The 27,031-nt window shown below is 44.6% G+C and overlaps 2 protein-coding genes and 1 long non-coding RNA gene across 3 annotated transcripts in view; all 3 read left to right on the plus strand.

Moving 5' to 3' along the window:
• Positions 1–27,031, plus strand: part of LOC309346252 — a 195,887-nt gene that overhangs the window by 14,876 nt on the left and 153,980 nt on the right. The window lies entirely within an intron of this gene.
• LOC309346088 (phospholipase A2 inhibitor and Ly6/PLAUR domain-containing protein-like) lies at positions 1,208–10,360 on the plus strand. The gene is made up of 6 exons (XM_081869771.1): positions 1,208–1,357; positions 3,964–4,084; positions 5,465–5,575; positions 6,189–6,341; positions 7,399–7,542; positions 10,092–10,360. Exons 2-6 carry the CDS (start codon positions 4,039–4,041, stop codon positions 10,241–10,243), a joined length of 606 nt encoding a protein of 201 aa, XP_081725897.1. The 5' UTR covers positions 1,208–1,357; positions 3,964–4,038; the 3' UTR covers positions 10,244–10,360.
• Positions 13,286–25,758, plus strand: LOC309345389 (uncharacterized protein). The gene is made up of 6 exons (XM_081868400.1): positions 13,286–13,355; positions 18,355–18,467; positions 20,097–20,198; positions 22,531–22,698; positions 23,408–23,548; positions 24,725–25,758. Exons 2-6 carry the CDS (start codon positions 18,422–18,424, stop codon positions 25,255–25,257), a joined length of 990 nt encoding a protein of 329 aa, XP_081724526.1. The 5' UTR covers positions 13,286–13,355; positions 18,355–18,421; the 3' UTR covers positions 25,258–25,758.

A 27,031-nucleotide genomic window follows, 5' to 3' on the forward strand; every position in this document is an offset into this window, starting at 1 on the left:
GGGCTCTCAGGGGTGCCTGGCCGAGAGTCCGGGGCCCAAGAGTTGAGTCTGGGGAAGAGCCCACCCATCTGTCGGAGTGCTGTGGCAGGCTCTTCTGCTGTGGGTGTCTCTGCGCCACAAGTTCGGGGGCGACCAAGCCAGCAAGACACTGAGGCGGCCGGCTGGCTCCACCCGCCTGCACACCTGGGACTGGGCAACCTGGGGAGGGGGCACCGGGCGGATCTTTGCACCCTGGCACCACATATACTTAAGACAGCCCTGGGCATCTCCCTCCAGGGCTGAAGACAGACCACTGCTTTAGCAGCACCGAAGTAACCTCCCTGGGGCGGAAGCCTGGGCAACATGTAGGGAAGTCCTGGGCTGCCCAGACAAGAAGAAGAAGAAGAAGAAGAGTTTGGATTTGATATCCTGCCTTTCACTCCCTTTCAGGAGTCTCAAAGCGGCTAACATTCTCCTTTCCCTTCCTCCCCCACAACAAACACTCTGTGAGGTGAGTGGGGCTGAGAGACTTCAGAGAAGTGTGACTGGCCCAAGGTCACCCAGCAGCTGCATGTGGAGGAGCGGGGAAGCGAACCCGGTTCACCAGATTACGAGACTACCACTCTTAACCACTACACCACACTGGCTTCCCCAACTCAGGAGGAGAAGGAGCGAATGTCATCTCTCTCCTGCTCTGCTCAAAGTCAAGGAGCCTAGAACTCGAGGCCAATCAAGCTGTTTTCGTGGGTTCGGAGTGGCGTCAGTCTGGATGACTACCGCTCTTAACCACTACACCACACTGGCTCTCCCCTCACAGACCCCCCCCCACAGCCTTGCTGATACGTTCCAAAGGAAAACAGAGCAATACTTTGGCCTTTCTTCAATGCTTATTTCTATTAGATGTACCAAAAACAAAAAACCGCCCACGCCTATTCAACATAACATCTATTAGCAAACAAAATCGAGGTCTCCAGTGTTTATTTTTGGAGGGAACATGAGTGGGAGTCAGGGGTGGGAACAGGGTGACCAAATGGCCATGTTGCCTAAAAGGTCTCTCCCAAAACTGGCATGAGATCAATTGATAACAACATCTCTCACAAACCGCAGCCTCTAGTTTCTTATTTCCTTGTTCCACTGAATCGGAATGTCCCGTTCCCCTTTCTCATCGCTACTGCCACCCCATCCCCCACCACCTAGGCTCCCCTCTGCTTCCTGTATCTCCTCCCTCCCCACAGAGAACTGGTACTTACCCTTTTCTGCACAGCGCATGCATCTATAAATACAGGAAGCGTCAGCCTCACACTTTGCAGCTGAGCCCTTGAGCAACAGGCATCAATTCAACAAGGAACTTGAAGATCTAGGAAGCAAAGAAAAACAGGTAAAAGATGAATCCTTAGCAGATAAAATACTTGTGAGCTTCCCAGTTAAGACTGGTTGGTGTTTGAATAGGGTTCGGGGTAAGGCAAATGTGACCTTAATGAAAGAAGGAAAGAAGGAAAGAAAGAAAGAAAGAAAGAAAGAAAGAAAGAAAGAAAGAAAGAAAGAAATTTTGATTGATGGTTGAAGGATTTAGTCATTCCACCCTACCTTACAAACAGTCATCCTTAATCTTATCAGTGTTGTATGATTTTACAACACATAAAGTTGTTGAAGTGCATGAGCAATCCCCTCAGCCAGCATACAGTTGGATCTGACCAAGTTAGCTTTCGTTTATCCCTTCAACCGTTCCACCTGTGAATAAACAGAACAGCTATTGATTAATAAATGTTTTGTAGATTTTTTTAAAAAAATTATTGCTGGAACACTTGCTGTTTGATTTGCTGCTTGATGTTACCTGGTGCGCACTGAACAATAATACATGATGCTGATCATATTCTCATTGTAGTTATTTGTTTTGGGATAAATCTTCTGATTTTCTACAGAAAAGTTATTTTATTTTTCTTTTGAGCAATAATTGCATTTTTTGGTATTTATTGTTTGCAACTTATGTTGTTCTTTTTTTTATCTTGCATATCTGGAATACACACACAGAGAGAGAGACACACTTAAATATTTATGTTACAGATAGGTAGCCGTGTTGGTCTGCCATAGTCAAAACAAAAAATTCCTTCCAGTAGCACCTTAAAGACCAACTAAGTTAGTTCTAGGTATGAGCTTTCGTGTGCATGCACACTTCTTCAGATACACTCTGTATCTGAAGAAGTGTGCATGCACATGTAAGCTCATACCTAGAACTAACTTAGTTGGTCTTTAAGGTGCTACTGGAAGGAATTTTTTGTTTTAAATATTAATGCTTACACATAAACATTTCCCAGCTCAGTTTGTGTTTCCCAGATTTCTCTTACAGCTAACTCTTTCCATACTAACCTGTGTTCTGAGGGATACAAAGTTTCTGGAACTTATTCTAGAAGAATGGGGAACCTTTGATATTCCAGAAGTTGCTAGACTCCACCACCAACATGGCCAATGGTTAAAAATGATGGGAGTTGTAGTCCAACAATGTCTAGATGGTTGCATGCCTGCATGCCTGCTCTAGGTTGTAGGGCATATACTCAGTGTATGCAAACCAGCTGGTGCATTTGATTACTTATTAAATTTGTATACGGCCCTTCATCCGAGGATCACAGGGCGGATCACAACATGACAATACAAAATGAGAACACAAAATACAGAATAAACCAACACAAACCATAGCAAAGTGATTCTGAACCTGGGTGGGTATGCCAGTTCCATTTTTATTGAACAGCCATTTCATAAATCTTAGTGTAAAAAATTAAAACCCCAGATTCGAAAATCAGTTGGGTTATAACCAACCATGGCTCAGAGTAGGCCCATAGAACTAGGTCCAGTCATGACCATTAAGCCCAACACTTCTACTCTGAGTAGGAGTTGGTTGGATGCAGCTGGCTCTCTTCAGAGAGACCTGTGGCACGAACAGTGACAACTAAGCTTAATACATTCTGTTTTGTGCCCTTGCCAAGTAATACAAGAGCTGGCATTCTGAAGTGTGGGCAGCTGCCCAAGCTGACCAGTCAATTCCTGGCAGAGCACTCTGATCTGAATTGCAAAACTGAGGAACTCATTCAATGCTCGTGGTCTCAATTTACAGCTTGGAATCACCAAAGTGGAGAGAGATGATTGCTTAAGCCAGCCAGTGCAACTACCATAGCAGAAAACACAGACAAACCCACAGTGAGAGTGAAAGAAAAACATGCAAGAGACAGACAGGAAGCAGGCAGAGGGTTCAAGGGGAAGCTGCATGGACACCAACCATTTAAAGCACATTCATTCCTCAGAAGAATTCTCACAGCTACAGATCCCAGCACCCTTAACAAACCGCAAGGTGTGTACATAGCCAAAGAAAGGAGAGGCTTCTGAGAGCACATGTCATAGGCGAAGGGAACAGTAGGCATGCGAGACACAGAAAAAACTTCCATTTGCATCCATATTAGGAAAATGGTAATAATAATAATAATAATAATAATAATAATAATAATAATAATAATAATACTTTCATTATTTATACCCCACCCATCTGTCTGGGTTTCCCCAGCCACTCTGAGCAGTTCCCAACAGAACACTAAAAACAGAATAAAACTTCAAACATTAAAAACTTCCCTAAACAGGGAATGCCAAAAAGCCATATCAATTGTTTTTCTTTTTTCTTTTTTCAATTGGGTTTTATAAACAAGAATATTGTTATGCAAACAAGTATACCAAGTTTTCTCAGAACAATTGCTGATGTTTCCTATGCACACTGAACAGGCAAGCCACATTCCAGATTAAACGTTAATCAGCTGTGTTAATGAATATGCTGAGTGGGCTCATATCATTCCACAGGATTTGAGCCGCAAGGTGGTGGAAACCTCCAAGGTATTAGAATGAGGTTTTCCCAGTCTCACCTGACTTCCCTTTGGACACCGTTGTCCTTCTATGCTGGGCTGATTCTCTCTTGCTGGCTTAACCTGTCCCTTACCTTTTCAGTCCTGCGGCTGCAGAAAACACCCGACCTTGGTGTTTGGCCATTGTTGAAGCCAGACCTTTCCGGTTCCCAGAGAGATGAAGCTGTTTCTTCTCCACCTTTCCGCTGCCCTTGTAGCTACAGGTGAGGCCAACACGAAGCTCGTCGTTAAACTATGGAACTTGCTCCCACAGGAGGCAGTGACGGCCACTTGTTGTTGTTTAGTCGTTTAGTCATGTCTTACTTTTTGTGACCCCGTTGGACCAGAGCACGCCAGGCACTTCTGTCTTCCACTGCCTCCTGCAGTTTGGTCATGCTGGTAGCTTCGAGAACAATATCCAACCATCTCATCCTCTGTCGTCCCCTTCTCCTTGTGCCCTCCATCTTTCCAAACATCTGGGTCTTTTCCAGGGAGTCTTCTCTTCTCATGAGGTGGCCAAAGTATTGGAGCCTCAGCTTCAGGATCTGTCCTTCCAGTGAGCACTCAGGGCTGATTTCCTTCAGAATGGATAGGTTTGATCTTCTTGAAGTCCATGGGACTCTCAAAAGTCTCCTCCAGCACCATAATTCAAAAGCATCAATTCTTCGGTGATCAGCCTTCTTTATGGTCCAGCTCTCACTTCCATACATCACTACTGGGAAAACCATAGCTCTAACTATACGGATCTTTGTTGGCAAAAACTCCATGGACGGCCACTTAGATGGCTTTAAAAGAGGATTAGACAAAATAACAGAGGACAAGGCTATCAATGGCCACTGCCCACAATGGCTTTGCCCTGCTCTTGTGGTCAGAGGGAGTAATGCTTCTGCATGCCGGCTGCTGGAAGCTGCAGGGAGGGGTGTGATAAGTGCTTGTCAGTTTCCCACAGCAACTGAAGTTCTGTGAGGTGGATGTGAGCAGGAATGAATCCATGCATCCCACCTGGAATTATTTGAATGCAGCAGCTAGACTGGTGACTGGGAGCGGCCACTGAGACCATATAACACCCGTCCTGAAAGACCTACATTGGCTCCTGGTACGTTTCCGAGCACAATTCAAAGTGTTGGTGCTGATCTTTAAAGCCCTAAACAGCCTTGGTCCAGTATACCTGAAGGAGCATCTCCACCTCCGTCGTTCAGCCCGGACTCTGAGGTCTAGCTCTGAGGGCCCTTTGGCAGTTTCCTCCCTGCAAGAAGTGAGGTTACAGGTAACCAGGCAGAGGGCCTTCTTGGTAGTGGCACCCACCCTGTGGAACACCCTCCCTTCGGATATCAAGGAAATAAACAACTATCTGACTTTTAAAAGAGATCAGAAGGCAGCCCTGTTTAGGGAAATTTTTAATATTTGATGTTTTAGTGTATTTTTAAACTGTTGGGAGCCACCCAGAGTGGCTGAGGAAACCAGCTAGATGGGCGGGGTATAAATAATAAATTATTATTATTATTATTCAATTTTAAAAGCATACTTTAAAATTTATGATATGAAATAATGAAACAATGTTGCTTTCTCTCCTCCTCTCCATCCCTATTTTCTTTTTCTGCTAGCAAACTCCCTAAATTGTGTCTGTACTGAAAGCCCAGCATGCAGTACTGGTACCTGTTCAATTCCAGAGTCAGAAGCCATCTGCATAACAGTGGCCCAGGAGAATAACATGGGTAGGTATATGTGTATTTCCCTTGTGCTTGCACCTGTAGCCCACTGAATTCTGGGCTACATTCGCAGGAGAAGCTTCCAGGATCAGTCCGATCCAGGGAAAACTGAACTACCAGGCCCGGCCCTGCTGTTGGGCACATGAGGCTTTTAAAGGAGGCTCTGTTTCACGCTCTCCTACCTCCTGAAGTCAGGCAGGTACTCACAAAGAACAGGGGTGGGTGAATCAGCCTGTTTTCACTACAGTAATGCGTTTACAGAAGTCTGTTCTGTCTCATTTCTGTATCACTCTGCAAATTATTATTATTATTATTATTATTATTATTATTATTATTATTATTATTATTATTAAACCCTAACCTAAAATAGTTGGAAAATGTATTTTTCTATCAAAATATAGGCAGGAAAATGTATTGGGCTGGCCTTGCAGACGGGTCCCTTCGCCCCTTTGTGATTTCCCTCCATTTTTATGTGTGCAGTTCTGCTCCATCCAAATTGTCTTCAGCAATGGGTGGCGGCGGTTACATCTTGTCCTTTTCCTCAGGCAGGTACGACCTTGTAGGCACATTCCTCAGCTCCATTATGATTCCCCTCTGTTTCGTTTTGTTTTTTAAACAGAAGGAAGCGCTGCCGCAGGAATATCCAGGGGCTGCCAGCAGGATTCTGAGCTTTGCAATGACGCCGTCTCTGTTACTGTGGCTGGGGGTTTTTTTACGAGGACCGTTTCCAAATGCTGCACGACAGAAAACTGCAATAATACTCCCCTTGAATGTATGTGAAGGGAGGTCCGGGCCTTGATAAGTTTGCTTTGGGAGTGGGGACAGTTAGCCAAGGACATTAGGACTGTGGCACCTGCCATTGTATGAACAAGGTCTGAGGTGCAATCCCCAGCATGCCCAGGCAAGACTGGGAAATGCCTCTGTCTGAGACCTTGGAGAGCTGCTGCCAGTCAGTGTAGACAATACTGGCCTAGATGGCCCCATGGTCTGATATGCTTCTCTGTTTTCTCTCACAGCACCAGCTCTTTGCCACAGCCCACAACAAAAGGACCTGTTGCTAGTTTCCCATTGAGTGGCTCTCAAGGGCAAAGGGGGTTAATGATCCCTGATGGCTAATGATTTATTTCAACATTTTCTCCCCTGCCTTTGTATGCCAAGTGCCTGTACAGTGGCTCAAGACAATCAAAGGCTTGATGTCGCTCTCTGACCCTTACAATGTCACAAACTTAAGCTAATGGCCTGGGTGTCAGGCAGCAGAGGAACCAACCCCCACGGCAGGTTGCCAGGAATGGACAAGACAAGGGAATTTTCTTACCAACTGTGTTTTGTTCAATAGTCACAGAGAGATGCTTAGAAATGCTGCCTCTTGGAATAATGGCGTTTCTGCGGGTAAATCTCCCCTCCCCTTCTCTCCCACTTCCTCATTCATCATCCCTTCCACGAGTGGCACTGAGGGCCCTTTGTTTCTGAGCCCTTTGCTCTCCTAATTTGAAGGCTCACCAGGTTCTGGGAGAAGGGGGGGGTGGGTCTGGAATGCATTCTAGTGATAATGTAGACACACACACACATGGGGGGGGGGTCCAGTAGATCGAGAAATGTTGGGCATATGGATGAGGTTACTACTGAATATGGGATTTGAAGTGTGCCACAATTGGCTGGCAGGCCAGAGGATTTCCCCACCCCTTGGCATGCACAGCTGCTTCTCTCTGAGTGCTTTGGGCTTCCAGGAACTTGGGATTCTTTTATTTATTTATTCCCAATTGTACCCGCTTTGGCAATTGCTGTTTTATCAACGTGGTCTGCTTTCTCTCTTTCCTGCGTCCCTCCAGTACCACCCAAGAACCTCACCAAGAATGGAGTGAATTGTCCCACTAGTTTTGTACTTGGCTCTAATCGCTTAGAAGAACCCGGGACTCTGAGTTGCACAGGAGATGAAAATAATTGCATCTCTGTGGCCGGGGAGCTAACTGCAGGTAGGTCTCAATTTAACCTCCTGTTGGGTCCCAGAGCACCAGTGTTCTCTAGTATTGCAAAAGATGGATGTCTTGCATTGAATTTTGAATTTTATTATTACAGTCACAGACCAGTTCTGGGTCACTTACAATATCAGGAAAATCCTAAAACACAACAGGGATACATTGAATTGCAACTGGGTTTAACAGAGACAATTCATTTTTTAAAAAATAATATTTATTAAGAGTTTAAAGATTACAAAAAGAAAGAAAAAGAATTAAACAAATCAACATAATAAAATACAAAAACAAAAACAAAAACACTACATAAAACATTGAATTAACAAAACAAAACAAAAACAGTTAAAAACACTTCCAATATTTTCAATCTTAACTTTCATTCACTTGTTTCATTGACTTCCTCACGCCTTCCTTTTTGTATTCCACTTCCATTAACTGTTTCGGCAATTCCTTTCCATCTTCATCTATTTTCTATCCTATAATTAATCTTAACATATTCTAACCTTGTTTTTTCCCTTCAATACATTAACAATCTATCTGTACCTAGTTCCTTATAACATTTCTGCCAAAGCCATATAACTTCATTCCACTATTTTTCTATAGCTCATTAATTTTACAATATTTCTGTAAATAATCTTTAAATTTTTTCCAATCTTCTTCCACCGACTCTTCTCCCTGGTCTCGGATTCTGCCAGTCATTTCTGCCAATTCCATATAGTCAATCAACTTCATCTGCCATTCTTCCCGGGTGGGTAAATCTTGTGTCTTCCAATACTTCGCGATGAGTATTCTTGGTGCTGTTGTTGCATACATAAAGAAAGTTCTGTCCTTCTTTGGCACCAATTGGCCGACCATGCCCAGGAGAAAGGCCTCTGGTTTCTTCAGAAAGGTATATTTAAATACCTTTTTCATTTCATTGTAAATCATCTCCCAGAATGTCTTAATCCTTGGGCATGTCCACCAAAGGTGAAAGAATGTACCTTCAGTCTCATTACATTTCCAACATTTACTTTTGGGCAAATGGTAAATTTTTGCGAGCTTGACTGGTGTCATGTACCACCTGTAAATCATTTTCATTAAATTCTCTCTTAGGGCATTACATGCCGTAAATTTCATACCTGTGGTCCATAACTGTTCCCAGTCAGCCATCATAATGTTATGTCCAACATCTTGTGCCCATTTAATCATAGCAGATTTCACCTTTTCATCCTGAGTGTTCCATTTCAGCAGCAAATTATACATTCTTGACAAATTCTTAGTTTTGGGATCTAACAATTCTGTTTCCAATTTTGATTTTTCCACCTGAAAGCCAACTTTTTTATCCAAATTATATGCCTCCATTATTTGGTAATAATGAAGCCAATCTCGCACTTTGTTTTTTAATTTTTCAAAACTCTACAATTTTACCCTGTCTCCATCTTGTTCCAAAATTTCCCTAACAGAGACAATTCAGATATAGCGGCAGTTAAAAATATATATTAAATCTTGAGCACTAAAATATAACTTAAAATTGTCTTGCATGTACTTCCCTGGAGAATTCAAACACTAAGTCTCATAACTGAGCAGCTCCCTACCTTTGGAGAAGCAAATTTCTTTCACCTATTTTGTTAGCCAAGAGAATCAAAGGACCATCCCTTCCTAACGGCTGCTGCAGGAAAGTCCACCCCTCTCAGTTTAGCCTGTCTGGAACAATACTAATAATACTAATACTAATGATACTAATATTCCTTTTTTCCTAGTCCAGGACTCAAGACGGCTTTCACAGATAAAGTAAAACAAGCTAAAAACATAAAAAGTCAATTATAAAAATGTAATTAAACACTAATAGAATTGATATTGTTACAAAAGTTAGGTGCCACCCCCACTCTCTGCCGAGCTGCAGAAAGATTCCAAAGGGTTCCAGGCACTCACCAAGGGTCCATGCTCCTTTGGAGAACTGAAACACTGCAGAGACTGTCGTAGCTTTAAAAAAGATGCCTTGTTCACCTATTTACAGTCTGCATGGAATTAATAATAATAATAATAATAATAATAATAATAATAATAATAATTTATTATTTATACCCCACCCATCTGGCTGGGTCTCCCCAGCCACTCTGGGCGGCTTCCAACAAAGTATTAAAAATACAATAAAACATAAAACATTCAAAACTTCCCTAAGCAGGAAGTCCAGATCTTGCAGCATGGTTATTTCAATAGCGGCTTGTCCCCCACACCCGGCGCAGCAGCCTGCCCAAGATGGACCCCAGTCATTCTTCTTCCTTCTCCTTCCCAGAACACATTCTTCTACAGGGACCCAGGCAAAGGGCCTTCTCGGTAGTGGCGGCTGCCCTGTGGAATGCCCTCCCGCCAGATGTCAAACAGATAAACAACTATTTGCCTAAAATTCTGTTGGAAGCTGCCCAGAGTGGCTGGGGTGGCATATAACAACAACAACAACAACAACAACAACAACACCACACCCTTTTGTTTTGGAAGGTATGTGTCAGGGCTGACCTTTTAATGGGAACTGAATCAACTTTTGTCTCCATCTCTATTCTCTGCTTCAGGAGATGCTGCCGCTCTTCCCTTTATAGCATCAGGCTGTGCCTCAGCAACTGCCTGCAAATTGCCTGTGCAGACGTACCTCTTTACTGGAGCCATGAACTTCCTCCTGAAGAAAATCAAGTGCAGCCCATCCCCAGCCACCAATAGCGGCTGAAAGGAGCAAGCGGAAGCAACTTTTTCCACTTTTTGCAGGGTCACTGTGATTCTTTGTCATTCCCTGTGCTGTGAATTCTTTGAATAAACTAGCATGAAAAAGAATGCCCCCCTCAAATTGCTACCCCAGTTTACATTGCTTTAAAGCAGGCATGGAGAACCTTTGGCTTCAAACTACAATTCCCATCAGCTCCATCCAGTCAGAATGGCCAGTGTCCAGGGATGATCAGAGATGTAGTTCAGCAACAATCTGAATGGCCAGAGCTTCCTCACACCTGTTTTACAGTTAGGAAACTACATTTGATCTGCTACTAAAGACTTTCCCATAATTATCAGGGGCGTCTTACCCACATGCACTAGGGGTGCGGGGCACCCAGGCGCCAGGTTCTCAGGGACGCCAGGCCAAGAATCCAGGGCTGAGAGTTGAGTCCGGGGAAGAGCCCGCCCTTCGGTTGGAGTGCCGTGGTGGTCTCTTCTGCTGTGGGCGGCTCTCCATCCCAACTCCTCGCCCTCTTGCCCAGCGTCTGCTGGCAGAGTCGTCGTCAAAATCTTAAGGTGCCGCGCCACCAGGTGACCAAAGCGAGCGGGCGTTTCAGGTCCCCAGATGGGCTTTCACAAGCCGCCCGCAGAGGCTTGCCACTTGGATGCCCGGTGGCTGCCAGCCTTAACTTTCCTCCTCCCCTTTCTCTGCCTCCCAAATTTTAGGCGCCTTGTTGGAGATGGAGGGCAACATATGAGCAGGGAGGGCAACACAGGTGACAAAGAAATCGGTTCAGCAGAGTCCCTGGCCATTTTATTTGATTTGCAACCCCCTCCCTGTTGCCAAAACCTGGCATCCGATCGAGCTCCGGCTGCAGCAGCTCTGTCCAGAAGGCGGCAGTGACAGGGTGTGTGTGCCAGGCGGATTTTTGCACCCCGGCGCCACATATGCTTAAGACAGCCCTGATGATTATATAGTCATAGTCCTTCCCCCCCTTCTTTCTTTCTTTCCTTCTTTCTGAAAACAAGTTTCACTTTTCATGATTAAGCTTAGGTAAGCCTAAATGCTTAATCCTGTTACATCTTTACTTAAATAATTGTTGTTGTTTAGTCATTTAGTCGTGTCTGACTCTTCATGATCCCATGGACCAGAGCACGCCAGGTACCTCTGTCTTCCACTGCCTCCCGCAGTTTGGTCAAACTCATGGGTAGCTTTGAGAACAATATCCAACCATCTCGTCCTCTGTCGTCCCCTTCTCCTTGTGCCCTCCATCTTTCCAAACATCTGGGTCTTTTCCAGGGAGTCTTCTCTTCTCATGAGGTGGCCAAAGTATTGGAGCCTCAGCTTCAGGATCTGTCCTTCCAGTGAGCACTCAGGGCTGATTTCCATCAGAATGGAGAGGTTTGATCTTCTTGCAGTCCATGGGACTCTCAAGAGTCTCCTTCAGCACCATAATTCAAAAGCATCAATTCTTCGGCGATCAGCCTTCTTTATGGTCCAGCTCTCACTTCCATACATCACTACTGGGAAAATCATAGCTTTTACTATACGGACCTTTGTTGGCAAGGTGATGTCTCTACTTTTTAAGATGCTGTCTAGGTTTGTCATTGCTTTTCTCCCAAAAAGCAGGCCTCTTTTAATTTCGTGGCTGATCATCTGCAGTGATCATGGAGCCCAAGAAATTGTTGTAGAACGTACAATTCACTTGTGGGTTAAGACTTGCTTGTCATCTGATCTAGTTCAGCTTTCTGTACCCTTTTATTATTTCATTTGTAATTCTGAGGATTGATTTCAAAGATTAAGACGAAACCCACAAAATGTGGCCATTTGCTGCTCCATGTTTCTTTTGACTGAAGCTTCGCTCTTCTGCTTGGTCTGTTTTAAGGGTCATTGTTTTTGGCCCTGAATTTTCTTGGAAGTCGCTTAGAAACATTTTTTGCAGCGAGTGGGTTAAATACGTCAAATTATAATGACAATAAGCATCAGAGATGTGCATCATTTCACCTGAGCCTTTTGAGAGCAAGCTGCAGCCCTGAGTGGCCACTGTGCCCAAATCTAGTTTGTGAAGCTCTGATGGATAGAGCTTGAATGTCTGACTCCAGGGGGTGGGGAACCTCAGGCCTGGGGTCCAAATGTGGCCTTCTGAAGCCTCTTAGGTTACTTTTGCCTGGCTGGCATGCGTCCTTGAACTGTGGCTCATGTCTGTGTGGATGGAGGACAGAGAAGGATATGTACAATACTGCTGGGCAGAGGTAAAATTTACAGGGTTGTCCTTGGATGCACTTTCACTCGGCTTGTGCATTAGGCCTGACATCTCAGGTGCATGAGGCAATAGCTTTGCCAAACAAGAATAACTCTTGATTGCAACTCATGGTTTCTCTGGAGTGAGACAAACCACAAGGCCAGGTCCGGATGTACTGTTAAGCCAAATCATGGCTTTCCCCAGGGAAGGACAGCAGTAGGAACAGGGGAGAAGTACAGCAGTCTTGATCCTCCGTCCAGGAACCTGCTTACTTGCTCATCTGATTAAAACCCTGGTTTGAATGCATGATGTGCAAAAGTTGGCCATTGCCATTCGGAGACAGGAATTTTCTACGTATGGCGTGTGCTACAGAAATACTGAGTACTAGGGGTTGCTTCCACTGCTTGCATGGTTTGTCAACACTGCCTTTTCCTATCTACTTTGCCAATCTCTTGTGCAAATGTGGAGAATTTGATTGGGGGAAAATGAGAAACAGAAAGAAACCAAAACGGACTGATTCACCTGCACTTACTTCATGCCCATACTTAGAAACGCTTCTTGTCAGGGCAGCCATTTGCTTCCTTCTGCTGACTGGAGGAAAATAGTCCTAAATAAACAAACAAAGACACAAGACACACCGGCACATGTTGGCCCTCTTTCCTTCTTTGTCACACCTCCCTGTTTCCTTCTTTATCATATATTTCTCTCCACCTTAAAACGCCCTCCTCGAAACTGCCTTTTCTTTTCATATCTTTTCCCTGCCCACTGATAGGGCTACTTACTCACCTTTTGCTGGAGAGTATATATATCTCACACCACCAACCTAACGCCTCTCAGCTGGTGCCTCTGCATAAATATATCCTGCCAACAAAGCAAGGGAAAGAAAACCAGGTAAGGGAGGGATGCTTTGCTAGGGATTTTAGTCCGCCTTACATCCAGGACATGCTGGTTCTTGGGAAGGGGTGATTGCATAAGGCTTCAATGGCAAAGAGGAGATATTTGGGAAGGTCAGCATGAAGCTTTTCTGTGGCATCCCTGAATAGCTTGGCACTTCTGCTTACAGGGAACAGCAGATTCCAGGGAACATTCTAGGGTGCACATGCCATTTCTGTGGTTCGTTGCCAGGCCACTGATCCTGCCACATCCTAGAACGTACACAGCACATACCCAGAGCCCTGCATCGCCAGGGATGATCAGGAGTGGTAGGCAAGCTGTCTTTATGGGCACAGTGGAAAAACAACAGCACTGGCCCACTCACTCTAAATGCTGCTGGTCCACTGACTCCAAATGTGCCTTCTTCATACGCACTCAGTTGTTTTGTCAACTTTTTGAAAGGGGGAGGGGTAAGACATCATAGGGAACAGCCCCATCCTCTTTTTTCAGATCCTGAAAAATGTGCAAGGTAGGTGGTGAAACCACAGGGAGAGAATTGTGTTTTGTATACCTCAAGGACACTGCTCCTTTTTACATTTAGCATGCCATGCCACATACCAGCAGTTTGCTCTGTTCGAAAGGGATATAGGAAGTTGCCTTAGACTTCTCCATCTAGCTCCATCCAATATTCCATCTAGCTCACTCACCTACTCGTGATCCCCAGGGACTGGTCTTGAGAAGACCTGCACAGAATCAGAGAATTTGTAGAGTTGGAAGGGACCACAAGGGCCATCTAGTACAACCCCCTACAATGCAGGAATATTTTACCCAGTTTGGGGCTCGAATCAATGATCCTGAAAATAAGAGTCTCATGCTCTGCCAACTGAACTATCCCACGAACCTGTGGCTTTGGATACTGGAGGCAATGTAGCCTTCATGAATAGTAGCCATTGATGGTCATCAGTCATTGGTTTCTCTATCCCTTTTAAAGCTTTTCAAGTTGGTGGTCTCCCCTGGCACTCACAGGGCCCCCTCCACACTGAAGTAATAATAATAATAATAATAATAATAATAATAATAATAATAATAATAATAATAATTTATTGGTTTTCATAGACATGTAACAAAATATAACTAGACAGCTAGATCAAATATAGACAAAATATAACTAGACAGCATAATCGTAACACCCCTGCCCTAATCTTCTCACCTGCAAATCAATCAATCAATCAATCAATCAATCAGCTTAGTATTGTTTTTATGGGGGAGCATCAACCAGAACTTAGTTTCATCACCTCTCAGGTGGGTGCCATTGCCATTATAAGAGAACAAGGGATGTGTTCATGGTGAGTTCCAGCACCTCTTTTTCTAGAAAAACAACACTGGGGGACACCAAAATCTTTTCAGTGCTTCAGGCCTCTAAAAGTCTTAATATGGCCCTGATTCTGTCCTCACAGCAGCGAACAACCTATAAAATAGTACTCTCACACTCAGGATCCCCAGTGGCTGGTATTGAGAGGTGTGTTGCCTCAGATGATGGGGATAATTTAGCCACCATGATGAGCAGCATTGAGAGTCACCCTCCATTCATTTATCTAATCGTCCTTTAAAACAACTAAAGTCAGATGCCTTCTCTGGTGCTACAGGGCCCCCTCCCCACTGAAATTATCATTATTTTATTATTTTGTAAGTATTTGGGTTGGTTTTAATAGCTGCACATCAAAACACAACTAGCAAACTAAACATAATCCCACCACCCTTTTCCCTCCACCCCCAACCTCACCAGTGTTTATAATATCTTTTATCAAGGTTGTATGGAATCGTCCACCCACCGGTCACAACATCCAGATATGTAGCGATGCAGCCGAAAACCTATTTCACAGATCCTTTTCCCTAGCATAGGAAATAAACTGCCAGCAGGTGGCATAAAAGGCATCTGCTTTCTTTTGCTTTCCTCCCAGCACCATTACATTGTATGTTACATTACAGGTATAGCCAAACTGCACACATTTTTACATCATAGGTCTACTCTCTGACACATCTGGGCAACGAATAGCGTTGTTGCAGCAAGCACAAATATCAAGAGATCCCTTGTCTTTACAGACTTATCAGATCCTTCAAAAAGTGAAAGTAAATGCAACTGTGATGTAAAATTAATTTCCCCCATAAAATATTAGAGTTATTTTTTCTTTGCATACATAAGGTCCCAGATCCATTCCTCAGCATCTCTGGGTTCAGCTGGGAAGGCCTTCTTTCTAAAACCTTCAAGAGCAGCTGCCAGTCCATGTAGTCGATCCTGAGCTAGATAGATGATCTGACATGGTGTAAAAAAACCTGCCCATAGTAACCGAGGACTTAACCACTCCAGAATGAAAGCTGCAGGTGCGGAGAACCTTTGGCCCTCCAGATGTGCTGAAGTACAACTCTTACCAGCCCCAGCAAGCATGACCAATGGCCACAGATGATGGGGAGTTAGCAACATCTGGAAGGCCAGAGATTCCCCACACCCACAACACGGGAACATTTTGGCGAAGACTCCACTGATCTTTTAAAATGCAGAACATCTGATAAACATTAAGTGCTGTGATGCCCCATGGTGGCAGAAGGTGTTTTGCAAAGCTTGGGGGATTTCAGGGGTGGAGTGCAAAGCAGCATCATGGGCATGAGCTAAACATCTGGGATGCACCGCTAGCCCTGCAGCCACCCGTGGGTCTGATAATTCCTTTGTTTGGACAACCTCCTCTTTCTTGTCAAAGTTTCCTTATCCGGGGCCCAACCTGAAATGCAGCAAACTGATTTCCATGAAAGTGAGCTCTGTGCCAATTTATCAACATTGCAGAGATGCATTTCCCAATAAAGGCTCAAATGCCAACATTGCAGTACCATTTGCCACCTCACTCCACTCACTTTCTCCCCTCCAACCTCACTTCTCTCCCTCAATTCAGATGATCAGCTGTGGCAGCCTTGAATGTTTTCCTTTCCCCTTGGCCTGCTGCTCCATCCATTCCTGCCATCTCCGTTACATGGTTTTCAGCCAAAATGTTCCCCAAACCACCCTCTCCCAGAGAGATGTATTTGCTATGAGGGTGTGACCCTCCTCTTGTTCTCAGGTGCTGTGTGTTCACACAAGGCACATTCTCCTTGCATACACACTCCTCACAGCACACGCCATGGGGTCCTGCCCCAAACTGTTTAGCGAAGTGGGCAGGACAGCCCTTTGTCTACTGACCTTGCCCAGATATTCTTTTGGGTGGGAGCAAATGGGATTGCTGCCTGAGCTATTGTCATGCAAACCGCAGAGAGCAGGTAATTTGGGATGGGCAAATCTGCCAATTTCAGTTTCAGTTTCTCATTTCCAACTTTTCTCTCCTGAAGAGTTATCAGCATTTGGGTGTGACTTTTGCCTGATACACACGTTTCTATGCAATTTTGCATGACGTACACAATTCTGCAAAGCAATTTCACAGAATATACAGGCAACTCCCAATGTACATATGGGTTGCATTCCAAGTCACTGTTTATTTAAGTGAAATCATGTATATTTGAAACACCACTGAAAAAAGCCTGCTCCCCCTCCCCCCCTCGTTCCATCCCTTTTTGTGTTGTTTCTGGGTTCAGTGCAATGTGCACACTTATTGAACTTGAGTAAATGGGGACTTCCCTAAAATGCATTTTTGTATGTTATTTTCACGAACAGATGCATTTTCACACACCCTTTACCCTAGTATATGCATTTATGTGCAAAATATTTGGCTCGAAAATTGCATCACAAAATTCAGACAAGTGTGAATTTCAAAGGATGGTTGTGTTTTGGGTGGGTGATTGCTTTTCAAAGTGCAAATCAAGCAAGCTTGCCTGGAAATGCAGACTAAATCAAATTTCCCCCCAATCCCTAGAGGTAACCCGAGGTAGGCTTGACTACTCTTACTCCAGGACTTAGGAAGCTACTTTTCCTCATGTCAGACCATTGACCCGTCTAGCTCATTGCTGAACAGTGTCCTGTCTCCTTACACACTTAGTATTCAGCAGCTGGTTGCCCCAGAGCCATGTTTAGGCAAGATTTTCACCATTATTGCTGACCCCACAAACCTCTCCCTCTCTCCACACACACACAGATCTACGCAGATCCATTTCTGGTTTTCTTCTTGTCCCACTTCATTTGAGAATGTTTGTTTAAGGAGCACAATGACGTTGTTCCTTTGCTTAACACTTTCCTCTTGAAGTTTATCGGATAAGGTGTGGCTGTGGAAGGCTGAAGGAGCCTCAAAATTCCCTTTAAAATTGCCTGAATCCTTGAAGCCTCATTGCTTTTCTGTAGACAATATAGAGACTGGTGGCTTGTCATAATGCAAGTATTAATGTTACTAAGGCTCTTGCAATCCATGGGTAGCTGCTTTCACCCAGTGGGTGGGGGAACAGAAGACAGATGAGAGAGGGTGTTCCTCCAAGAGATGTCCAGCTCAACCAGCATACATGAAAAGAAGGCTTATTTGTCCAGGTGTTAAGGTTTCACAGGCATCCTCGGTTATGGGGATAATGTTGGTCCGTTTCTTCGTCACATTGATGGGACTTTGCAACAGAAGCCTAGAGCAGCAGAATTGGGAATGCTCTGATCTGCACATCCCCAGCAGGTGCGGGGAAGATTTGGCCCAGCAGATGTTGCTCAACTACAAACCTCATCAACGCTGAACACTGGCCATGCTTCCTGGGGCTGGTGGGAGTTGCAGTTCAGCAACATTTGCAGGACCAGAGGTCCCCCACCTGTGTAGTAGACCTTTAAAGTGGAGAGATCAAGGGGGTGAAAAACAAATTCTGCCCCAAATAGAGAGGGGTAATCTGCAGCCCTCCAGATATTGCTGGTCTCCAACTCCCAGCAGCTCCAGCCATTGGCACTCCCTGCTACATGACACACTACAGCTCCACTTGCCTGGCTGTACCTCCAAACTCTGTTTTGTTAGGTTGTCCTCATGTTGTTTCCAGCTTGCTGTTTTAATCACTCATCATTTTGGTCCTGCAGCCACAGAAATCCCCTCACTGGAACGTTTCCCCTCCATTCAAACCAGACCTCCTCAGTTCCCAGAACCATGAAGCTCTTTCTTCTCTACCTTTTTGCTGCCCTGATAGCTTCAGGTGAGTTGAGTTGTATAACTAGGGGTATAACTAGCCTCTGTCAGAGCAGGCAGCTCAGAGTCCTCTCACCCCAGCTCTCCCCCAGATGAAATTAGGAATGAAAGCAGGATTCTACTCTAATCAATACGGTGGGGTAGGAGAGCTGGGGAAAAATTCTCACCTGGCAACCAATGAAGCTATTTGGTTTCAGATACAGTGGTACCTTGGGTTAAGTACTTAATTTGTTCCGGAGGTCCATTCTTAACCTGAAACTGTTCTTAACCTGAAGCACCACTTTAGCTAATGGGGCCTCCTGCTGCCGCCATGCCACCAGAGCACGATTTCTGTTCTCATCCTGAAACAAAGTTCTTAACCCAAGGTACTATTTCTGGGTTAGCGGAGTCTGTAACCTGAAGCGTATGTAACCTGAGGTACCACTGTAGTACATGGGGAGATGAGTCCAAAAGGCATGGGAAGCAAATTTTCATGGCTATGGTGGCTCATTTACCAGGAGTAATGCATTTAGTATTAACTCTGGAAGTATATGCTTGATTCTGGTGAAACTAAGCCTCCTAGAGCAAAATATACATTAGGAGGCTTCGTTTCGTCAGAATCAAGTAAACACTTCCAGAATTAACACTAAATACATCACATCTAGTAAATGAGCCACCATAGTTGCTAGGGGGCTGTGAAAATTTGTGCCCTAGGTCTTTTTAGACTCATCTACCCATGTACTATCTGATACCAAAGGGGTGCATTGGTTGCCAGATGTGAAGAATATTGGCAATATTTTCGGCTCTCTTACCCCCTAATAGACTGACATTACAGAGCTGTTGTGAGAATAAAAGTAACTGGAGAGGGGAAACCCACGTACACCAAGGGTGATTATCCTGTAGTGCTGGGGAGCTGCAGGTCATGGCTTCCCCCAAAGGATTGTGGGAGCTGTAGTTCATGAAGGCTACTGAGAGTTGTTAGAAGGCCCCTATTTTCCTCATAGAGCTCCAGTTCCCAGAGCTAGATAGCTGCTATTCATACAGTGGTTTAACAGTCAATCCCAGGGAACTCTGGGAACTGCAGCTGTGGGAGTGGGACAAGGGCCTGCTAACAACTCTCAGCACCCTTAGCGAATCGCAACTCCCAGAATTCTTTGGGGGAAGCTGTGACTGCTTAAAGTGGCACCACAGTGTTTTAAATGTGTGGAGCAACTGTGGCCTAGGTTGTGCTGGTGTGAAACAGCAGTTTCTCCAGCATATCCCCCTGAATTCCTTGGAGGAAAGAAGAAGAAGAAGAAAAAGAGTTTGGATTTGATATCCCGCTTTATCACTACCCGAAGGAGTCTCAAAGCGGCTAACATTCTCCTTTCCCTTCCTCCCCCACAACAAACACTCTGTGAGGTGAGTGGGGCTGAGAGACTTCAGAGAAGTGTGACTGGCCCAAGGTCACCCAGCAGCTGCATGTGGAGGAGCGGAGACGCGAACCCAGTTCCCCAGATTACAAATCTACCACTCTTAACCACTACACCACACTGGCTCTCGAGTCTACAGAAAGTAAAATATAAACAAAAGAAATAACAGATCAGGTTGTTGCTACCGCCATAATTGCAGTGGTTGTTGTCATTTACTGTTATTGATATTATTATTTCCCCCTCAGCAAAATCCCTGAGTTGTGAATGTACAAACTGCACAAGTGGAACAACTTGCACAGCCGACAAAGAAGGAGCGTGCATCGCTGTGACAGGGAACATTAAAATTGGTAGGTGAACGCACCTCTGAGGGCATTTCCAGATAACACTAACCGAAAGCTTGCTGGAAACGTAGGTTTTAAACAATGTGGTGGTGGGAGAACACAGCCAAGATTTTCATGGTATTGAATCACATATCCAATACCAAGCTCTCCATTTGAATGGTGCAAACTTGACAGCGTATTACAGATTGTAACAGGATATCAGGCACTGGCTGGATGAGGAATAATGGTGGGAGCCACCCACTCAAGAGCCTCCCATCCATGCTTGACCATGGGGCTGCTGTTCCTTCTCCTTCTCCTTCTCCTTCTTCTTCTTCTTCTTCTTCTTAGAGTGTTTATTAATTTTCCAATAAGAACATCCAATTAACATTCAATTCATAATCCAAAAAAACCCCTAGAATTAAAAAACCCCAATTGTCTTCCAAATTTGATTCTTGTTTTATGGCTTCCCATGGCCTGACTTCAAAGCAACTCTGAATTCTTAGTCCTGCCTCTCACGATCTTTCCATATTTCCATATTTGACTTTATCTCTCCAAACTTCTTTGCCTCTGGCTCTGTGATCTTCCACACATCAAAAAACATGAATAAACTTTCCACCTCCGAGTGCGGACTTGTTTATATTATGTTCCCTTCCACTGCTCCCCGCCCCCGCGCCGCTTCAGCTGACCCCATCCAGTCCAGGCTTTTGTCCAGTTCTTTGAATTTGATATCTTGGCAGCTCCCAAATCATTAATCTTTCCTGTCCGGCTGTTATCAAGTGTTGAATTGTTTTTAAGCAGTCTGTTCATTTTGTTGCATATGTATATATCAATCATTTGGCGATCGATCAGCATTCCTGGAAACCACTCGACTCCCCCTCCGGGCCCTAGAGGGGGGCCCGCTAGACATCCATTTAGCCTTTTCCCTTGCTCAAAATGGAAAAAAAAAAAATCCTTCAGAAACAGCTGCATTGTATGTTATCTCAAATTGTTGTTGTCAGCCAGCAATTAATTCCTGTTTATCTTAATCAGAGACAAATTCTAAAACTGTGTAGTAAGCAAGCACCATCTTCTCCTTTCTTCTCCTTTCAAGTCTTAAAAAGAGCTGTGTGTGAGTCCCAATTATAAATAAAAGTCCATCTGCACTTAAAAAGCAATTTAAGTTCCTAATGAGGGTTGGCATGAAAAACCAATTGTTGATCTTAAAGAGGAAAAAGAAAGCATACCAATCGCTTCCACATTTCACACACCGTGCTGAAGATCTCTTTGAAGTCCGAGCTCATATGCCAGAGACTGTATTTTCTGCAGGTTTTTTTCCTTCAGCTTTTCCGAATCAGACCACGTCTGTTTGTTTTCCAAATATATATATACTATCCCAAACAGATGTGACAGGCTAGATGGGAGTGGCATCGGAGAGTGCCAACCGTTGTCGTGCTCGTTGACCCAGTGTCCTGCTGGGTGCATCTTAATGCAGACCGGCAATCTCAGACAAACTGCGGGTCTTTGAGACAGTCCTCCCCTGCCCTGGGGAGGCTGCCAGGGCTAATTACCCCCATATCAGCCCTGAATTACTGGCACGGTCGGGGTCCGGTCTCATGGGAGTCAAACATTTCCCAACGCCGGAAACAGGAAGCCTGACCCATGGGGCTTCTTGAAAGTATGCTTTAATGCAGAGGTGGGGAAACCTCAGGTCCAGGGCCCCAATGCAGCCCTCCAGCCTTTTTTACCCACCCCTTGGGGCTCTCACTTGGCTCAGCTGCCCTTTCCCAGGTCCCCCCTCTTTCCATAGGCCCCACTCTTCACTGGCTGTGCTCCAATTATGAGCAGTGGCTGAGCTTCATTCTCTGGCACCGGGAAGTGGAGAGCAGGTGGGGAGAGGGCTGGATCGTGTCCTGGGGGTGGGGCATGCCACCTGCAGGGGTGTGGCACCCAGCATGGGCGGGGGGGCAGCTGTGATGGCACCCTGCCGGGATTGCACTGCCGGGGGCGGTGCGCTCCCCTTGCACTCCTCTTCCTCTGCCAGTGTCTTTGAGTGCTTTTGCCCACTTGGAAGTGTCCTTGGCCAGCGATAATACCTCTTTGCTTGCCTGGAGGCAGTGAGGTCTGTGTAGAAACCCCTGACTTTTGCAAGACTGGAATGCAGTTGAGCGTAAAAAGGCAAGAATGCTGTAGCTTCACCCACTTTTGCCCCCGCCCCACTGGCTACTGGAAGCCAGCCCATGATGCAATGCGGCTCTCAGGCTGGAAAATGTTTTTCTTCTCTGCTTTAATGGACAGGTGATATTGCTTAGCCATTGGTTTTAACACATGTTGTTGTTATTCTGATGTCTCTAACTCCTTTCTGATTTCTACTTTTTTGAAGGTGAAGACTCCAGTGCAACACCAGGTATATTCAGTAGCTGTTGGAGCAGCCAGACCCCTTTGGCGTGCAAAGAGGAGGAGATGTTCATCACAGCGGGGAAACAATTTTCCTGGAACACTAAAACCATATGCTGCCACGAGGACAACTGCAATGCTGTTTTACCTGAAGGTATGTGGGGTCCAGGACTCATTAAGGCTAAGGAGGACTCTCAGAAATGGATAGGTGTATTTTCATGCAAAATACCCTGGGAATTTTTATTGAAGGGCATTATGAAAATTATTAACAATATATTTAATAAGTCAGGAAAATGAAGGATATAGCGCAAGAGCTTTTTTGTCTTGTTGATTGTGAATAAACCTATTGCCCAGGCTTTGCACAAACTGCCAAAAGGGCTTAGAGTTCTTTACTGGTTGGAAGCCTCTCTCCAAACTTTGCAATGCTCAGGTAGCATGGAAGGCAGAATACAGTGGTACCTCAGGTTACAGATGCTTCAGGTTACAGATGCTTCAGGTTACAGACTCCGCTAACCCAGAAATAATACATTGGGTTAAGAACTTTCTTTCAGGATGAGAACAGAAATCGTGCTCTGGCAGCGTGGTGGCAGCAGGAGGCCCCATTAGCTAAAGTGGTACCTCAGGTTAAGAACAGTTTCAGGTTAAGAACAGACCTCCGGAACGCATTAAGTTCTTAACCCGAGGTACCATTGTATGTTTTAAGCTGGTCTAAAATTGGGGAGTCTATCTGGAGAAATGTCTGTGATGCACCCAGTTGGAGAAGGCTACAACTTGCACTTCTGAAGCAAGTCAGCTTGCCAACTGCTGAGCCGGCCACTGCAGATGTTCTTTCTGTTTACTTACTCATTTCATCACTCCTGCAGCGCTAAAGGAAGACACCACTCCCAGTGAACTGATGTGCCCAACATGCTTTGTTTTCGGCTCTGAGTCCTGCAATGCCACCACGATGAAATGCGCCAAATCCCAGGACCATTGCCTTACCATTACTGGAGTTATCACAACAGGTAAATTAGAATGTAGAATCATAGAATCATAGAGTTGGAGGGGACCCCAAGGGATATCTTGTCCAACCCCCTGCAATGCAGGAATCTCAGCTAAAGCATCCATGAGAGATGGCCAGTATGATGACTGCGGATTATTACTATTCCTTTCATTTTAATCCAGCTCTTCTTCCAAGGAGTTCAGCCTCTCCCTTGCTCTCTCATAAACCTTATGAGGTAGGTTAGGCTAAGACATAATAACTGGCCCAAATCCAGTTATTTCAGCCCAGAATCTAAGTGGATATTCTAATCACTGCACTGAACTGGCTCTACAATGGGTGAGTCTGGGTTTATTTCCCCTAAAATTTGTTATACACACTTCCCCCTAATACAAGGGGTTAAAAATATATATTGAGAAATGCATTGCAAAATTCAGAGAAGTGAAAATTTCAAAGAACAGCTGTGGTTCACAAAAGAGACCCAAATAACTGGCTTGGCAAGAACTCACTGTTAGCCTGTCTCAAAATGGTCACATTTCTTTGAGGTGCTGCTTATATTTGTTTGCAGCATGTCCTAGTTCCCCATTGAAAAGACCTCAAGTTAGCATAGAACTTGGCATGCAGGTATATAGGGTGACACATTAAGGTAGACGACAAAGGTTTTGTGAAGCTAGATTAAAAGCTGACCAAAAGGATAAAAAAGGTTGTTCTTAGGGAAAAGGTTTAAAAATACGAATGGTTACAAGCACGCAAAGCAAACCCCTAAAATGGAGTCAAAGTGCAGAAAGAAATGGAGGATGTTTGCAGCTTTCCCTCTAGACACAGTTCCTATAGTGAAAGAATGGTTGGTTTCTTGTACCCACTAGCCCTTGGCATTATGACACCTGTCTTGACCTCTTTCTTTCACCTGGTTCCCCAACATGCCCTCTGAGTATGTGATGCCCTTGGTTCCCAGTTGACAAAAGCAAGGAAGTATAAGCTCTTTAGTCCCAACTGCCAGTATTGCCTATTCGAAATCCCACCCCGTACCTTCCTCAAAGATTTTACCATCTTCTAATTTGATTCCTGGACAGGTGAGGTTGAACAGGTTAACCTCATAATCCCCAAATCAACCCAGATGCAAGGCTTTTCTTCATCAGAACGGGCCATTTCCTTTACAGCAGGGATGATATAATTTCTTTCCCCTATTGTCCTTTTGCAGGTACTACAGTTGTGTCCTTTTTGGGGGAAGGGTGTGCTACCCCTACAGCAAGCAACCTTGTCAGCGGCACAAAGCTGACCTTTGGAGAGGTCACTTACATGATTACCAGCAGCCACATAGAGAAAGCTAAAGAAGGGGCCAGCCAGGACATCCCCACATCCTCCTCTAAACCCTCCACCACCTTGTCTTCCTCCAACTCTTCCACCACCCCAACCTCCTCTAAAACACCCACCACCTTGTCTTCCTCCAACTCTTCCACCACCCCAACCTCCTCTAAAATACCCACCACCTTGTCTTCCTCCAACTCTTCCACCACCCCAACCTCCTCTAAAATACCCACCACCTTGTCTTCCTCCAGCTCTTCCATCACCTCATCCTCCTCTAAAACCTCTACCAACCGAGCCTCTGACAAGTCCTTGAGCAAGTCTACTAAACCTGCAACCACCTCCACCTCTGCCACCTCTACTAGTTCTGTTTTCACCATCCTACTGCCAAGTCTCCTTGGGCTCCTGCTGGACGAATTTCTTTACTGATCTCATTTGGCCCAAAAGACCTTCTCTACCCAAGTTAAGAAGAGCATTTTCAACACGATACAAGAACAGAGGGACCAATCCCAGAAGTTTAATGTACATTTTTTCCCCAATATACCTTTTTGTAAACATTTTTTGGTGGGTGAACTGCATCACAAAGTGAGGAAAAGTGTGAATTTCAAAGGACAGGTGCATTTTGATTCACGTATTGGTGGATTTGGTGGGTTCTCATTAAAATGAGAACCAAAGCAATCCCCCCCTTCATCCCCTGGTGGAAGTAGCACCAAACCCAATGAGACTTCCTTCAGAATTGATGTGCATAGGCTTGCACTCTTAGTCTCCTTACAATCACCTCTGAATGTGGAACTATTATTATTTTCCCTAGGGATTGTGAAAGAAATGACCCAAAATTTGTAATTCATTTTATTTTGGGGTGTGTATGTTTAATTTTAATTCAATTGTGTTGATGTTTTTCTTTAAGTCTTTATTTGTGAGCATCATTAAATTATATATTCTTGATTAAATAAAATAAATATTTTTAAAACCACGAAATACCTCTGAATGTGGAGCAACAACTGTTTTTGGTCAAAAGAAATATAAATTCTATAAGATGGACTCATAAACACAAAGAGGGAAGTATTCCTCATCCTTTAATATTTGCATTTCTCTTAACACGACTATTAAAGATACATGGGCCTTCCCCCCCCCCCTTGCATCTAACCACCCTAACATGCTGACGTGGCTCTTTTCATCAATAAGCAAATATCCCTTTGGTAAACAACATCCTTTGCCTGGTCCAGCTTTCTCGAGTTCTGCACAAGTCCAAAGTCCGAGGGGAAAGGAGACGGGTCTGCAGTGGAAAATGTTTACATTTCCAAGGGAACACAGAGCTGATTTGCATCCTCCCCAGGAGACCTGCTCAACAATCATTAATATCTGCAGACACAGAGAATTGGTAGTCCAGGATCTCAATTTGGCTTTCAAGGGCTTCCCAAACGTCTAAACTATGGCAGGAGAGCCTGTGGCCCTCTAGATGTCACAGAATCACAGATTTGAAGAGTTGGAAGGGACCGCGGGACTCATCTAGTCCAACCCCTGCAGTACAGGAACTGCAGCTCCCCTCATTTCTGATGGGAGAAGGAGTCCAGCAGCATTTTGAGGACCACAGGCTCCAAATCCCTGCTCTAAAAGATACAAGTTTCTACATATGATGAATGCTATGGAAAACTGAGTATTTTAAAATATGCCTAACGAAACAGAGCTTTGTAAACATTTTTTTCCCCTTTTTGCTTCTTGGATTTTATTTTATATATTGCTTTGAGGCACATGTGGACGGCAATAAATAAATAAACAAATAAACAACAATGTTAAAAGCAAACTCTTGTTAAGGAAACAGACCCCTGGTCTGTGTGTGTGTGTGTGTGTGTGTGTATCTTCCTATATGCATAAAAATGTAAGGCTGTCTTCACGCAGCTCCCATTGGAGGTTTTGTAGTGCCACATCACAATCCTGGAATTACATGAAGTCAAGGTGGGGCATGGGAGCAAAGGAGGAAGCAGACTGCTTTTTGAGTGGTCTTTGGCTGAGGGTCTGGGCAATTTCTAAAGTCTTTAAAAGTTCTTACACGCCTTTGCCCTGGGTGCTCACTTCCTTGCAAAGGTGGGGGGGGGACTCAGTTGCAACAGGAAAATAAAGTTCTTCCTTGCTTTTCTTCTACTGGTTCCTGTTTCCAATTTAGAAGATATACTTTACTAACAAGCAAACACCCATATATGTA

This window comes from Podarcis erhardii, assembly GCF_964252035.2.
Source record: "Podarcis erhardii genome assembly, chromosome: 7".
NCBI classification, from domain to species: Eukaryota; Metazoa; Chordata; class Lepidosauria; order Squamata; family Lacertidae; genus Podarcis; species Podarcis erhardii.